Here is a 16998-nt window from a genome sequence, read left to right as displayed (position 1 = left end):
TACACATGGTGTACCGTAAACCTCTACCGTGATTATTCATACCACCATGCAAACCTTCAAACATGCGTTATATCTATCAAGTCCAAATAGATATAATAATTTACCAAATATATCAATTAGTAGGCAGTTTCTCGGCAAAATTTGTATGATCACGTACTAGTCAAAACATTGTGTGCGGGCAAGCACTGAATCAAATGACCGGGGTAATAGTATATTTGTCAAGCGCGTAGAAACATTACTGTTATAGATACTTTTCTTTGGTAAACTTATCTACACATTGGCTATAGAGTATGTCAAGTTTTTATGAAAGACACAAGATAAGATGTATATAAATAAGCAGTAACTAATAAGTAACAAGACATGGTGGTATACAAATAAAGTATATTGCTCCTTCTTAATGACGACGGTTAAAGTTGTCATAGCGATAGATGCTAAATAAAAATGTGCCTTTTTTAATACACATGATCTGTTTGTATGCAATGGTTGAAATCAACATCACGTTTAAATATTGCCTTCAGTACAGCAATTATAATTTGTATTCATCTCAATAATGTTGTGTAAATTTAACTGTTAGTTATGGCCGAATAAAGCTTTCAATGTACACCATAAAAATATGTTATGTATCTTCATTTTAGCATTACTATAATTATATTAAAATCTTATGTCTTTACACATTTACAAGTTATCACGTACTGACGTAGGTCATGCAATACACAGGCACTGTAGAACACAACTTATTTACAAGAAGTTACAATCACTTTTTTTTTTAAACTTTACAATTGCATGCAGTACCAAAATAAGAATACTGAAAAACACTGCATTATGGACAAGTATGAATCAAGTAAGATGTTAAATTAATTCACTACTGTTATTCATTATAGTATACTGATACAACAATTTTTAATATTTTTTTAAATTTATTTCTTTTTATTTCTCCACTTTCCCTTTAGCCATGTACCTTCATGTTGTTATATATGTTAAAGGTGTCGCTCTGGACCTATAACATATGATAAGACAAAAAATCCACCAGTTATTTCTGATTTCTATCAAATTTTTAGATTTTGTGTTGTTGTTGTTGTTTGGTATTATCGGCGTTTCATTCTTTTTTAGAATATTTACGCCTTTCACTTTATTTCTTTTTTTTCTTCTATTTTTGGTACTATTTGTCAATTCATATTCATCTCTTTTTTTTGGATAATATAATCTCAGATCTACTGGCCCATGAAAACCCCTCACCGCAATTGGCACCTTCCTGCCAGACCGGCGCGGTACATTGCGCAATCTTCTCGGCCATCATTGGCCTAGGCAACTCTGGTGCCGGTGAGAGGATTCTGGGGTAGATCTTTTGAGTCTCTTGTTTGGGGTTTACCGTCCTCAATCCGTCTTTACTCTTTCTTACCTTTTCTCTTCTAGTATTTTTCCATTTTGTAAAACCTTATTTTTCTATCAAAGTGGGTATCAACATCTTAGGGCATTTGGTTGTCGTGCGATATGTGCCAAAAAAAAATGTGGATTTAGTAATTCCTTTTTGAATGAAACATGGATTTAGCTTCTTTTGGAATTGAATGGATTTAGCTCCTTTTGGAATGAAACTGTAATAATGTTGTTTACTTTCTTTTCGAAAGGTTATATTTATGTGTGATTTCACTATTATTATTTAAAAGGAAAGGTTTGCTGCTAAATTTGAATAAAATTTCAGTGACTTTATTGAGAAAATATGATTTATTTTTTATTTTTTAGGTACAATAACATGTTTCATTCCAAAAGGAGCTAAATCCACGAAAATAAAAAATCAAAAAATTTAGTAAACATCAGAAAAGCCGAAGGGAAGATTTTTTCTTATCATTATTGGCAGATAATCAGGTCCATGCAGGGTGACACCTTTAACATATATAACAACATGAAGGTATACATGGCTAAAGGGAAAGTGGAGAAATAAAAAAGGCAATTTACTCAGAAGTACCCAAAGTGGATTTGGCTCCTTTTGGAATGAAACTCTTCACATATTATAAAAGGAAGACAAGTAATATAAAAGGAAAAACGAAGGCCCACGTCATTTACATAGAAGGTAGGTGGACAGATAACCTCAATGTTTTTAATCTAATTTCATCTGGGAGATCATTCCACAGCTTTGTTCCTACAAACGAAATACAAAATTGCCCTTGCGTTGTCTCACATATTGGTTGATAGATAGAGTAAGCCACTTTCTTTACACTGTAGAAGTAATCAACTGGGTCATACGACGTACAATACATACACATACACTACTACTAGGTCGAGCGTACTCGCACTACATACACATACAGTATTCGCATATCGCGCTCAAAAACAATAGCGCTACCAGTACCACAGACCATGCAATTATGTGCAGGCCTCGCATACCATAATGTGTACAATATAAATCAGTCAGCGCGCTATAGACATGGTTCGGATATTACTTGCACGCCCATATCCGATCGTCGTCTTGGCGAAAATTCACGGTGTGCTGCCGCTTGACCGAGAGGTGGCGCTATACAATTACACTGAACACGCCTCGAAAGTAAAATTTTTGATAAATAAAATCATTTGCAGTCGAACAGGTTTTTTGCATATAAATTCACTCTAATGTAATATTTCGGATTTATATCTTCAATGATGCATTCTTAGACATTTATTGTATGTTTTTTTATGTTTAGATCATAGTTTCGTTCGCTAATGTGAGTATTGACCAACACTCAACTATTCCTTTAAGTGCCTGCTGCAGTCTAGGTCTGTGTCATAATCCAAAACATGAAGAGCTACACATTATCATGAAGCACTGAGCTGCGTGAGAAAGTTGTTCATTACAAGATTGCTCTTTACCCGTTAGTCATTTCAGGACACAGACATGTAGGGTGCGTTCAAACAATATTTAAAAACTAGAATCACAAATCAAAACGCCATTAAAAACATGGTTACTGCGGGAGAGTGTTCAAGCGATTTTTCAACAATGCTGATTCTTGCTCATTTCAAGCCCAGCCACTGCTCATCACATTGCGCAGTTTGACCCAGGAAGTATAGGTCAACTTCGCCAAACTCTGTTCGTTCAAGCGATTCAAACGCATCTTTTTCAGCGTTTCATGTTTGCGTTTTTAAACATGTTTATTTTTATGACCGACAAAAAATCGCTTGAAATCGCTCGAACACAACCGTGTTTTAAACTATTGTCTTTGAAAAACATGTTTCTAGGGTGAAAAAGTGTCACTTGAACGCACCCATAGTATCTCATGTTGATCCAAGTGCTTAAATACCACAGACTCCAATATCAAATGTTCAACTTTGGTTGATGACACATGCCTACATGTACAAGGCAAAATATGTGTAAAATACAGCACTAAACGTCATGTACTGACATATCGGATATCATGCTGTTAGAGTTTGTATCAAACATAAAAATAGAGAGAGATGAAATTACATCCTTACCGGTACTCTTGAGTGTCAAGAAATTTGAAATACTGACAAAAAAACTTAATAAATCAATTTTGAATTCATAACAGAGGCTAATTCTTTAAAGCACAATTCAAATGATTCATATTGCAGATGTAATCTTGATTAACACTACATGTATATTTTACAGTTAAAATAGCCACAAATGTCATTATTTTGTTGTTGTTATTTGACTGGATTTTCCGCTCTCTGTCAGTGATGCCTCTCTATAATTATGAACTGTAGACACTCTTTACAGCTAACAACGTAATTTGATGTTTGCCGGAAGGTGACCTTTCAAATAATATGGCTATAATGGACTAAGTAAAATTCTTGACCCTCTGAAATCTGATATTGATTTGTTGTTGGTTTCAAAGACCATCTGGCCAGTACAGTATACCTGTACATACTTGAGCCATGGATTTGAAACCTTGTGGCAGTATGTTATTCCACAAAATCATAGCTATGAGTAGGAAAGAGCTGACAAGGCAAACAATATTTATATGAAGTTTACAGGCATGACAGACATTCCCTTGCAAAATTGTAAGGTTGTATCCTGTTTGGTGTTGTTGACCTCTAAAGGTATGTCTTCATCAGCTCGAGATTGCCAAATAGGAACTCAATGTTATATTGCTCTGGCTCATAATGTTATGAACCAGAGCAATAGAACACTGAGTTCCTATAGGAAATCTATTTATTCAGATAGTCATATCTCAGCCAATACTTAACATATTCAATTGGTTTACGACATTCAGAAATTATTTTTGATGCTCTTTCGGAAAATGAAGAAAAAATGGAGAAATTCCAAAAATAGATTTTTGATGACGTCAGACTTCACCACTCTATTTCTGTTTCAGGAAATAAGCCAGAAGTTACAAATTGCGTCTTCAACAGCTAATTAGCTATTAGTGATGGTGAAGACGCACCGGACAAATAGCGGGATATTTTGCAAACTAGCCCAAGATATCTTGGGATGATTGATTACCTCGACCAAATATCCCGATAATTGCAACTGCGAGCTGATGAAGACTTTTTGTAATCGGGATAGTTAAAATAGCGGGTTATTTGGTAAACTCAAGCTGATGAGGAGGACAGGCATTCTGAGCATGCGAAGTGATGAGGTGTAATGTGCTGTAAAGTGGATTGAATGCTCTCAGGCTCAGGCTCAAAGTGCACCATAACCTTTGAAAGTTAAAGATGCTCCCTGGCTCTCGCATTACAAGTTCTATGAAACGTGGTCTTGTGACAATCACTCTGTGGTGAATTCATGGAATTTCGGACAGCAGAATTTGCTGGTACTTAACCAACATTTCTAGAACACATCCAACAAAAAATAAAATTTTGCAATCTTTAGACATTCTCGAATTTGTTTTTTTACAGTTACCGTGGGGCAGATAACAATTAAGATGCAAAACCTTTTCTTCGGATATGATGAAATCAAGCGGCAAATTGAAAGATTATCTTGAAGCTCCTCTGTTATTTTTCTAGCTCCATGATTTAGGAGGACATCCTGTAAATCAATTTCAATTTCCTATCCTATGTCTCAATTTCATACTGCATCAATGCCATTTCTCTGAACTATTGATTGCAGGGTAGAGAGCAGAGTGAGATAGGCAGAGAGAGAAGAGTGAGAAAGGCAGAGAGAGAAGAGTGAGATAGGCAGAGAGAGAAGAGTGAGATAGGCAGAGAGAGAAAAGAGAGAGAGAGAGAAAAGAGAGAGAGAGAGAGAGAGAGTTACATACATGTACATGTATATTGTAGAGATGGGGAGACTACACGCAACATGAATATGATCACTTTGTCAAAATGTCAACACCCTCATCCCTGCTACGCCCCCCTCCCCCTCCACACCTCCACTCTCTCCCTGTGACACTGTCCTATTCATCTACATGTACACATCTCCCTTCACCCCACCCCCCCCTCCACACCTCCACCCTCTCCCTGTGACACTGTCCATATTCATCTACATGGACACATCTCCCTGCACCCCACCCCCTCCCCCTCCACACCTCGGCCCTCTCCCTGTGACACTGTCCTATTCATCTGCATGTACACATCTCCCTTCACCCCACCCCCCCCCCCCCCACATCTCAGCCCTCTCCCTGTGACACTGTCCTATTCATCTACATGTACACATCTCCCTGCACCCCACCCCCACACAACTCTGCTCTCTCCCTGTGACACTGTCCATATTCATCTACATGGACACATCTCCCTGCACCCCACCCCACACAACTCTGCTCTCTCCCTGTGACACTGTCCATATTCATCTACATGGACACATCTCCCTGCACCCCACCCCCACACAACTCTGCTCTCTCCCTGTGACACTGTGACATCTCCCTTCACCCCCCCCCCCTCCCCCACCTCGGCCCTCTCCCTGTGACACTGTCCATATTCATCTACATGGACACATCTCCCTTCACCCCCCCCCCCTCCACACCTCGGCCCTCTCCCTGTGACACTGTCCATATTCATCTACATGGACACATCTCCCTTCACCCCCCCCCCCCCTTCCACATCTCAGCCCTCTCCCTGTGACACTGTCCTATTCATCTACATGGACACATCTCCCTTCACCCCACCTCCCCACCCCTCCACATCTCGGCCCTCTCCCTGTGACACTGTCCATATTCATCTACATGGACACATCTCCCTTCACCCCACCCCCCCCCTCCACACCTCCACCCTCTCCCTGTGACACTGTCCATATTCATCTACATGGACACATCTCCCTTCACCCCACCTCCCCACCCCTCCACATCTCGGCCCTCTCCCTGTGACACTGTCCATATTCATCTACATGTACACATCTCCCTTCACCCCACCCCCCCTCCACACCTCCACCCTCTCCCTGTGACACTGTCCTATTCATCTGCATGGACACATCTCCCTTCACCCCACCCCCCCCCCCCTCCACACCTCCACCCTCTCCCTGTGACACTGTCCATATTCATCTACATGGACACATCTCCCTTCACCCCACCCCCCCCCCTCCACACCTCCACCCTCTCCCTGTGACACTGTCCATATTCATCTACATGGACACATCTCCCTTCACCCCCCCCCCCCTTCCACATCTCAGCCCTCTCCCTGTGACACTGTCCTATTCATCTACATGTACACATCTCCCTTCACCCCACCCCCCCCCCTCCACACCTCCACCCTCTCCCTGTGACACTGTCCTATTCATCTGCATGGACACATCTCCCTTCACCCCACCCCCCCCCCCCTCCACACCTCCACCCTCTCCCTGTGACACTGTCCATATTCATCTACATGGACACATCTCCCTTCACCCCACCTCCCCACCCCTCCACATCTCGGCCCTCTCCCTGTGACACTGTCCATATTCATCTACATGGACACATCTCCCTTCACCCCCCCCCCTCTCCACACCTCCACCCTCTCCCTGTGACACTGACCATATTCATCTACATGGACACATCTCCCTTCACCCCACCTCCCCACCCCTCCACATCTCGGCCCTCTCCCTGTGACACTGTCCATATTCATCTACATGGACACATCTCCCTGCACCCCACCCCCACACAACTCTGCTCTCTCCCTGTGACACTGTCCTATTCATCTGCATGGACACATCTCCCTTCACCTCCCCGCCCCCCCCCCCCCTCGGCCCTCTCCCTGTGACACTGTCCTATTCATCTACATGGACACATCTCCCTTCAACCCCCCCCCCCTCCACACCTCGGCCCTCTCCCTGTGACACTGTCCTATTCATCTGCATGTACACATCTCCCTGCACCCCACCCCCCCCCCCCCCCCTCCACATCTCGGCCCTCTCCCTGTGACACTGTCCTATTCATCTGCATGGACACATCTCCCTTCACCTCCCCGCCCCCCCCCCCCCCTCGGCTCCTCCCTGTGACACTGTCCTATTCATCTACATGTACACATCTCCCTTCACCCCACCCTCCCCCCCTCCACACCTCCACCCTCTCCCTGTGACACTGTCCTATTCATCTACATGGACACATCTCCCTGCACCCCACCTCCCCACCCCTCCACATCTCGGCCCTCTCCCTGTGACACTGTCCTATTCATCTGCATGTACACATCTCCCTTCACCCCACCCCCCTCCACACCTCCACCCTCTCCCTGTGACACTGTCCTATTCATCTGCATGGACACATCTCCCTTCACCCCACCCCCCCCCCCCTCCACACCTCCACCCTCTCCCTGTGACACTGTCCTATTCATCTACATGTACACATCTCCCTTCACCCCACCCCCTCGGTCCATTCTTGGAACCCTCTCTAGACCCTTGCCCCTTTCTATTTCTGTGAATTGTTCAATGTTTCTCCTGATCCGAGTTCGCTCATTCCCGTCAGTCATCACTGATCAATCAAACCACAGGTCCCCAGGTCTGTGGCGTTGATCGCATAACAACCATGGCGTGGAAGAATACCTGGATCCTCAAAATGGCAAGAAAATGAAAGCCATTAATGGTCTAGCCTAAACTGCCAAAGCCCCCAAAATCTCATTTAAAAATGAAGATGTATGTCTGGGGATTAAGACTAAACTCTCTTATGTTCTACAGTGGGAGAATCTAGAAGGAATAGTATATATTTAAGGATCAAACTATTTCAAGACATGATAGATGATAGAAAGATAATCATACTCCCCCAGAAGTGAGGCTTAATTTACATGTGCATGTGAGCCTACTTCAAATTAGTTAGATTTATAAAAATCAATACAGGGTCTGTCTGCAGAGACTAATCTACAGTGAAGATGCAAGCTGAATAAACTGATGAAAATCAATGCAGACAAAAACGTAACACCATGCCCCACCTAATCACTTCTGCGTCATGGATTTCTGGTGGTGGAATAACACATAGGATGGTACATGCACAAGAGGGGAAGTACATGTAGGTGAAAAAATAAAAGGTCATTGCTGATATCAAAAGACTTTCAAAATAATAATGGCACTAGAGTGTGCTTCACTATGAAATGCATGGAATCTTTGGAAGGTGAAAATAGGCCGTCTCTTTCCAAGGGATTAAAGTTTGGAGTCAAGACTACCTAAAGGGCAACAAACTTTCCTTTGATGTACTTATGCAGAAGCCTATGCATGATCCATTGCACTGAAAGCTATTGAAGTACAATAGGTTGTGATCACTGTTACCTTCATCTCTAAGATGTATATGACATGACTATCAAATTGCTACCGGTATACAACATTTGTAATTGAACAAACCAAATGTAATTCTCCCATACATAGAGTTTTAATCAACTGAAATACATTTGCAAGCCTTCTTTCCAACTTGTAGTAACCAAGATCAGGATATTCTATATCATTAGCAATGAAGAGAGAGAGAGTTTACTTTTATAATAATAATAATTATGATAAGATCAATATAATTATATGGGGCAGCTACAATATAAATATACTCTACAGAGCTGTGATGAAAAAACAAAACTCCTAACAGTGCTACTTAAAGATACGATGTCCCTTTTGCAGTCAACATCAAATTCTGTAGAACTTTGCTTAAATTATGAATATGTCTTGTATGTCCTATCTGTGAAATTTAAACATTAGCACTGTCCTAGTATTCAAATTATGCAAGGAAATCTGTTTGCCTTCTAGACTACAGACACTATATTGAGTCATTTGAGTGACTGACTGACATCTTTTTTTTCTTTGGTAATAACAAACATAAAATGAGATGTAACAGGTACATCAGCATTTTAATGGATCTACATGTACGTCTATAACCCACTTCTTGTAATAGCTAAAATTGAACGGATTGATTCTTTGTACAGCACAAAACGTATGAGTACGACCATTCGGTGAAAAGGTCTGAAAATCAGACTATTACTTATGTGATTGCAATCACCTAAGTCGATTTGACAACTACTGGTTATTATTTTCCCACTAAAAGCCATTTTTAGGCCCTTCTGTTTTGAGGTAAGTTCTAAATTAGTAATGTCTTTCAAATGACCTTGGAATTCAGCCTTTTCATTTTTGGGGCCTGCAAATGGGACATACAGTGTAGTACCTTTAACAGACACTTTAATATGAACATAATGAACATCTTAAGTGGGATTAAAGTCCACTCTGGGTGCAATATTGTTCACACTTAGGTAAATGTATTGTTCTTTGCTCGGATGAATCGTGTCTGGTGTCCAATGACTTAGTAACAGAACACTAGAAAGATTGCAATCATGATCTCCTTAAGCTATCCGATCCCTGCAATGACGTATCAAGAGGTGTTCACACTCCTCTTTAATCCTACACATTAGGTTACATGTATGTATATCATGTACGAACTGACACCCTGTATCCTCAAAGGATCATCATGAAGCCTGATGACGTCTCAACGCCACGTTCACATTTGATTATAATCCATGGATGGCAACAATCAATTTAGAATATTTCTAACCAAAGGGATTAAACCTTCCATAACATAGTCAAATGCATGCACCAGCTACAATGTAGTATCACCACAATGGTCACACGACCCAAAGACATAAGCTTTTCATTTTAACCCATTGACTAACGAGGTCTCTTCTTCCCATAGACGTTATACAGGGGCCATACGGTACAGTAGGCAAAGTGTTAATTTTGACCACACAATTACAGTCAAACCTGCTTTTATATAGTGACCACCTGTCTACAACAAGCACATTTTTTGTTTCCCTTGAAAATGGTTTCTCATTGAAACATGTACTAAAGGAACCTGTCTACAAAGACCACTTATTGTGTTCCTTGGGCAGTCGCTGTAGACAGGTTTGACTGTACAGTACCTAAATTTCTCTAACTTACGGGGACTTTTTATCTCCCACAACCGACTATGATAACAAACGCTGGACTTACCTCTACAATACTCCATCAGGATGAGGACCTCGTAGACTCCACTGTTGCTGCGCGTGATGCTGGATTCTACGTAGGGTACGATGTTCTTGTGCCCTGACAGCGTAGACTAGACGGAGAGAGAGAGAGAGAGGGGGGGGGGGGGGGGGGGGGGGGGGGGGAGAGAGAGAGAGAGGGGGGGGGGGGAGGGAAGAAAAACAGTTCAGGTTTCATGAAAAGACATTTCCCAAGACGCACTGTACTCAAGCTGTACAATGTTCTTATCGCCTGGAAGCACTTACTAGCCTATTTGCAAAATACATGTACGCCTGTATATAGTTAGCCTGTTCCCATACTGGTTCACAAAATCTGTAAGAACTCTTAAAGAAAGAGTTATTATATGGCAAAGGGGACATACACACATTAATTGATATTCACGTCAGCTTAGATGATAGTTCGCCTACAAATGTTGTAGAATCGCGGGCGAGCCTTTGAGATTAATGGTTTTTCGTTTTTATAATACATGGAAATCATTGAAAGTGGACTATGATTTTTCATCAAGTTAATTTGAAACAATGCTTCAAGTTCCTTTTGCTATTTGATGTGTCATTAAACAATATTTAAAAAATAATCATTTATCCTGTGGTATACCTTTTTGTTTAATTGCTACGAACATAAATGTTTGGAAGTCTGAATGGGCGAGACAAAAAGAGAAAGTAGGGAGAGTGATGTGATGAAAGGAATAGTCCCATGATGCCTATATGTAAGCCCTGTCGTAATGTTCTTTCACCAAGGAGGAGTTCAGCTGAATAACAGAAGATTTAAACTCAGTATCATGAAAAATAGACCAATCCCAAAAGAGTTGAGAGCAATTTTGCTGCAGTGAGTGAATTGAAAAAATAAAATAGTTTAGTCCAATTCTGTCCATTTGATATGGGGAGAAACAAGTAAACAAAATAAATAAATAAATACATAAATAAATGTTTTTAAAAGTGAAAAAAGGAAGAGAACAAAAAAGGCCTCATGGTATACATTGTTTGTAGAGCTTCTGTGCAATACAATATAAAACGGGAAATAGACAAATAATAGATATTTGAGATAGGAACACATAACTAGAAGGCTCACTTTTCAAGATTCACCAAAGCTATTTTATTTTCTTCCTGAAGGCAGCCTTTTTTCTTTCAATCCCAAATTACTTATCATTGTGTACATATATTTAACAGTGTTAGAGGCAGTCCCATAATGACATTACACATATCTTTACCTTCCAGTTGTTGTGTGTCTTAAAATGATACCTGTCAAAATTAGAAGCAATTATATTGAAAAGTTATAAGCAAATATCTAATCTTTCACAATATAATTCTCTTCTTCTGTAAAGATTTTGTTTAACAATTTTGGATAGATTTATCAATCATTATCAAATATGTGCTATCGATTCTGTAGAATATAGAATTGACTCCATCTCTTTATTTCTATTATTAGGAGAGAGAAGGGGCATGAGGGGAGGGGGAGGGGGGTGTGAGTCTTCTAGACCCTACAGTGTAATAACCCAACCGTCATGTAGAAAGTGAAAACCTCCCTTTCTTTTTCAGAGAAATTTCAGGCTGCTTTAATAATAGTGCAAGCAGCACATTTTGGGTTTTCCCCACAAACCTTCCCTTCGCAGTGAATAGGTTCATCTCCACAGAGTCCCACTGCACTACTTATAGCTACTTGCGCCCTCTAAATAGCAAACAATGCCTAATCGGTGACCATTGTTAACCCATGATCCTCTTTTTCTTACCGTAATTAACGTTGTATTAACCACACTTTGCCAAACTAGTAAAGTGGGCCTTTAAATCCCCTCTAAAGTGTTGGGGCCCAAAAATCTGATGGCAAAATTTCACTTAAATTGTATCAATATTTGTCTTCAAATACTTTTTTTTTTTGGGGGGGGGGATCTTTGCAGAAGTGTGTCTAAAATGACATATTCTTTCAAATTATGATACAAAAATTCAAGTAAAATTTTGCCATAAAATTTTTGGCAAATTTGGGGCTCCCAACACTTTAGAGGGGCTTTAACATTGTCATTAGACCAATCAGCATTTCTAAGAAAAAAGTACGAGTTCCAGTTCCCCATCTTTATAAACTTGACTGAAGTGATCCCTGCTTGCTCAAGGAATCAGCTCAAGATACAAGAGCATGATAGTCTAAATAGGCCTGCCCTCATCAGCCTGAGTTGGCCAAATAGCCCGCTATTTTGTGATCTGGGAAATTACCCCTAAGTTTACAAATCGTGTACTCATCAGCTTGAAACTCAAGCTTGAAAATTTGCTCAGTGTTCGCAAATGCGTAGTGCGAGAACAACCCTTCTAGCTAACACAATAAGGCACATGCCGGGATCGAGAAATCTTCCTGAGTCATCGAGCTGGTGAAAACGGACCACAAAGCAGGCTATTTCGCAAACTAGCCCAAGATATCTTGGGTAGATTTCCCGAGCAAATAACCGCTATTTGCGTCTTCACCTGCCAAATAGCCCTCTATTTCATGGTCTGGCTAATTTCCCGGTTCAGAAATAGCGAGCTAAATGTATCTGGCCTACTCAGGCTGATGAGGGCAGGCCTAATGTGTCTTCACCATAATCATTTTGTTGAAAACTTGAGCTAAAAAAGACCAGCCTACTCTTCCTTTTTAATCCTTACCATAATCTTGATCTCTCTCTTGCAGACAACCAAATCCTGCTCGTTGTTGACAAACATCCTCTTGAGAGCGTAATGCATTCCATTGCGACCTTTGACCAGGAAGACCAGGGCAAACCCACCTGCAGAATCAACAAAATGAAAAAAAGTGTCATTAGTCAGTTGTTTTTTAAAATGATGGGAAAGGGAAATTGGGGAAGAGGGGGACTTATGTTTTGTTGGCAGAATTCCAACCAAATCCCAATAGAATACTGATGAACATACCTGGGGTACATTAAAGCTAAAGCTTAGCTCTGATTCCACAATCACCAGTCTTCAGACATCATATCGTCTGCTTGAAGCCAGAAGAGGACTAACTCATATATACATTAACACAGAATAAATGCCCTTCTGGCTCTTACCAGATGATATCAAATTTGTCTTTTGTATAAAACTTTTTATCTTAAAGAGAAGGTTGAGTTCTGGGAAGAGGTGAAAAATAATTTGTCAGCATTATCATTGTATTATGCAAGTCTGAAAGAATATCAGATTAAACATGTTCCCTAAAAAGCATGGCTCTTCAAAAGTCAAATGCCTTAATATTCTAAATATGGCACGTAACAACAAACATCATAAAAATTGGGATGGATTTTTTCGCCACGTGTTTGTTTAGTCCCATATACATCTTTCTGTGTACAGTGCTTGTAACTTTACCAAGACTGGGCCAAATTTCTTAGCATTTCAATGATTCCAGAACCTTTCAATACACATAAATACGCTAGATGATCAATCTTTTCTGATCGATTCCACAATGTTTCTTTCACAATGCAATCGCTTGACTAGAACTCAACCTTTTCTTTTAGGTTCTGCTGTACCAAACAAACAAATTAGAAGAACAGGGCCCTGTAACACATAGCTTAGCAATGTTAGTACAATTGATTTTGACAATGGCACATGGTGATCAATGCAATCAATTTTACAATCACTAGGCGCATTTATACTGTCAAATACCTCATTTTGAAAAGTCGCGATGTTTCGTGCACCCGGTTACACTTGTGCTTAAACATAACCGACGGAGCTGTTCAGCGATGTTTTGGCGTGTTTCGGTTGGTAATGCGCATGTGCAGTCTTCCCGACCTTTGACCCCGGCCTGCTATAAGATTTTTAGCGCGCGCAATTTCCAGCTAGCGCTATAGCTAGCTAAATAGCGATACATCCCATGCGCGTGCATGCGATATGTTTTGTTTATCTCGCGTGTAGTATTTGAGGCAAGAGTGGATAAGTTACGAAGTATGGACTACGGCTGGTGATTCAGTTTTCCCAAATTCAATCGAAATCTAGTAGTAAAAACGATATGGGAAGGTTAAGAAAATCATCGTTGTTAATTGTTAATTTCATGCTTTCACTCATTTCTCTGAAGCCCTTTTCCCCACGTTTGCAGGGACGCTTGGAAGTCTGGTGGAGGAGCTCTCCCTGCCTCCACATCGAAATCAAGAACTTCATCTCATCATCAGTCCAATGGGAATTGTTCACTTCCATATTAATTAATCTAACAAAACACTCAAATACTACTACTAGACAGATATGGCCAGACGGGAATAACGAAGATTGAATAAAGGATGAGTTAACGGAATTGGAACAAACGGAGCTGAATGAACGGATAACACGCGCGACGATGGAAATGCTATAAATATCACACGGGAAGAACGTGGTTTAAAAGAGCGCGGGTAACAATCCGGAAGTGCCGGAAGTCACGTGCCTAACATCGCGATGTTACAACTGCGAGCGGTTATACTTGCCAAACACGCCAAAACACGCCAAAAGATCACACTTCGTTTTGGAATGTTTGGGGCTTGGCATGTCTGCCGGTAAAGCGTAGTTGCCCTTGGTAACATCGCGGCCAGGCTCCGGTTTGGCATTTTTTGGCGTGTTTGGATGACAGTGTAACTGCCCCTACTAGCTAAGCTTTGTGTTTGATATGGGGGCCCAGTTTATCTTGGAACCATGCCTGGAGAGACCCTTCCATGTTTGGCCTTGATAGTGTGTGCCCAGCATTCTTCAGTGACACATAAGGTCAGTCCTCATCAGCTCCAGATTGCCAAATATCCCGCTATTTGAACTATCCCGATCACAAATTATCCAGTTAATTTGCGTTTTCATCAGCCCAAAGTTGCATTTAGCGGGATATTTGGTCGGGACAATCATTCCAAGATATCTTGGGCTAGTTTGCCAAATGTCCCGCTATTTGTCTGGTGCGTCCTCACCAGCCCGAAGACTTGCACGATAAATATCGCGAACTAATTTCTTGAGCTCGAATTTCAAGTTTCGAGGTCAAGTCTCGTGTTGATGAAGTCTCGAGTTGATGAAGACGTGATTTGTAACTTCAAGATCCTTTCCCACATCAGAAATATCGGGAAATATCTCGAGCTGATGAAAACAGACCTATTGAAAGCCCTGTACAATAACAAACAATGCAATAGCAGGACTGTGACTCATAACCGTATGTCACACATTGGGTGTTTTCCTGAACCAGATCAATGTTCTGTTTCAATATCTTCTTACTAAGTGCAGTGTGTGACCTTCAGACACTGATTCGTCTAATCAAACGCATGGGATCTTGCAATGCAAATAGTGTGTCCAAATTGAAGGCTTATGCAACATGCTTGCAATCCTACCGCATGTGCAGATTCATGTACAGTGTAGGCCATCACTATTTACAAAAAATATGCAAAGCACATACACTTTTACAGCTTACATGTCCAACATGTAGGCCTACAGTATTACAGTTTAGCCTAATTCACTGTAAGATATCTACAATCGTTGCACCAGTTCAGTCAAGAATTAGCATTCATTGTCTTAGTTTCTTCCTACATATAAACTGTATGAAGAACCTCTAGTGCATGCAGGGTTCGCCCTTTGTTCTGTATTGAGAATTATCAAATTATTACATTTCTTAGAAATAGATGGAGGAATAGACTTTGCCGTCTTTGCGTCCAGTAACATAAAAATTCCTTTTTTTGAATCAGAGAAAGTTATTCTTGATTTCTTTCAAAGTTTTTAAACAAATGAAGAATTATTGATAGGAGGCAGTCTTCCTGAATTTCAAGGGTATACACTATACAGTAGTTTCTCTAGGACCCTTTTTATTGTGGAGGCTTGATACTGTACATTTGTAGGCCTCTCTGTGCATGTGTGAGCCCACATGTACTTGTTTTTTTTAGGCTAAGTAGCAGTGTTTACCATATTGAATATAATCTAAATGTGAATCTTAGGCCTTGTTCAGACATGCGGCAAAAGAGCAACGTTCTCGCATCACACTTCTGTATCGTCTATTATCGAGCTCAGTGAATTCGTACAGTTGCCATTCATTTACACATTCTTTTTTTTTTTAAACGAGGTGGCACCTTTTTCTCAGCAGTTTACCGTGCCATATATCTGAACAAGCCTTCACTCAAAAAAGGATAAAGGACGACTTTAACCAGGGCCCCTTGTCATGCCGCAGGTCAACTTGAACATGGTATCATTTGGTCAAAGTTAATATATTCCAACATTGATCTTGTCCAGTGGCCAATTATGCAGACAGATGCCTTCGCCCTTGGCCACAAGTATCATGTATGCAAGTATCCCAATCCATCAATACAGACATATCCTACTGCCCAGTACACTGTATGACAGATGTACATACAGGTGTAGCATGGTTCTTTGTTAAATTAACATGTACAATTTCAAACCATCTGCCTGCCTCCAACTACACTTGACAGTAATTTGTCAACTTATTCATATTTCTTACTCTGCTTTAGAAGACGTAAACAGTGCTTGCAACTTTGAATGAATAATTGTAAACTCTAATAATTAATAGAGAAACATTAATCCATTGTCCTCAAAGATCTCTTACGATGTACAATATATTCATGAAAGGGGTGGTCATCATAGATGCATGTGGGCTTTAAGATCCAATGTGTACATTAAGTTGTTCATTTGCCAAATTTATGCTAAAAGGCCTCGATTTTCAATAATAAGTTTGTCTTCTGCAACAATCATTTCTTCTTGCCAAATGTTCTGTTCTTTACTGCCAGCATTTGT

At 40.6% G+C, this 16998-nt stretch overlaps 1 protein-coding gene across 2 annotated transcripts in view; it reads right to left on the bottom strand.

The window, feature by feature from the left end:
- LOC753735 (BMP-2-inducible protein kinase) overlaps positions 1–16998 on the bottom strand; it is a 67261-nt gene that overhangs the window by 38676 nt on the left and 11587 nt on the right. For both annotated transcript variants that reach the window (XM_030979034.1, XM_030979035.1), the window contains exons 2-3: positions 12940–13058; positions 10283–10388 (exon numbers count right to left, since the gene is read on the bottom strand). In XM_030979034.1, the coding sequence (XP_030834894.1) occupies positions 10283–10388; positions 12940–13058 (225 nt within the window). The remainder of the gene's footprint in view (positions 1–10282; positions 10389–12939; positions 13059–16998) is intronic.

The sequence above is a fragment of the Strongylocentrotus purpuratus genome, unplaced genomic scaffold (genome assembly GCF_000002235.5).
Source record: "Strongylocentrotus purpuratus isolate Spur 01 unplaced genomic scaffold, Spur_5.0 spur5_scaffold_10, whole genome shotgun sequence".
NCBI classification, from domain to species: Eukaryota; Metazoa; Echinodermata; class Echinoidea; order Camarodonta; family Strongylocentrotidae; genus Strongylocentrotus; species Strongylocentrotus purpuratus.
Note: the sequence above shows the minus strand (reverse complement) of the source record. Positions and strands in the feature narration are given on the sequence as shown.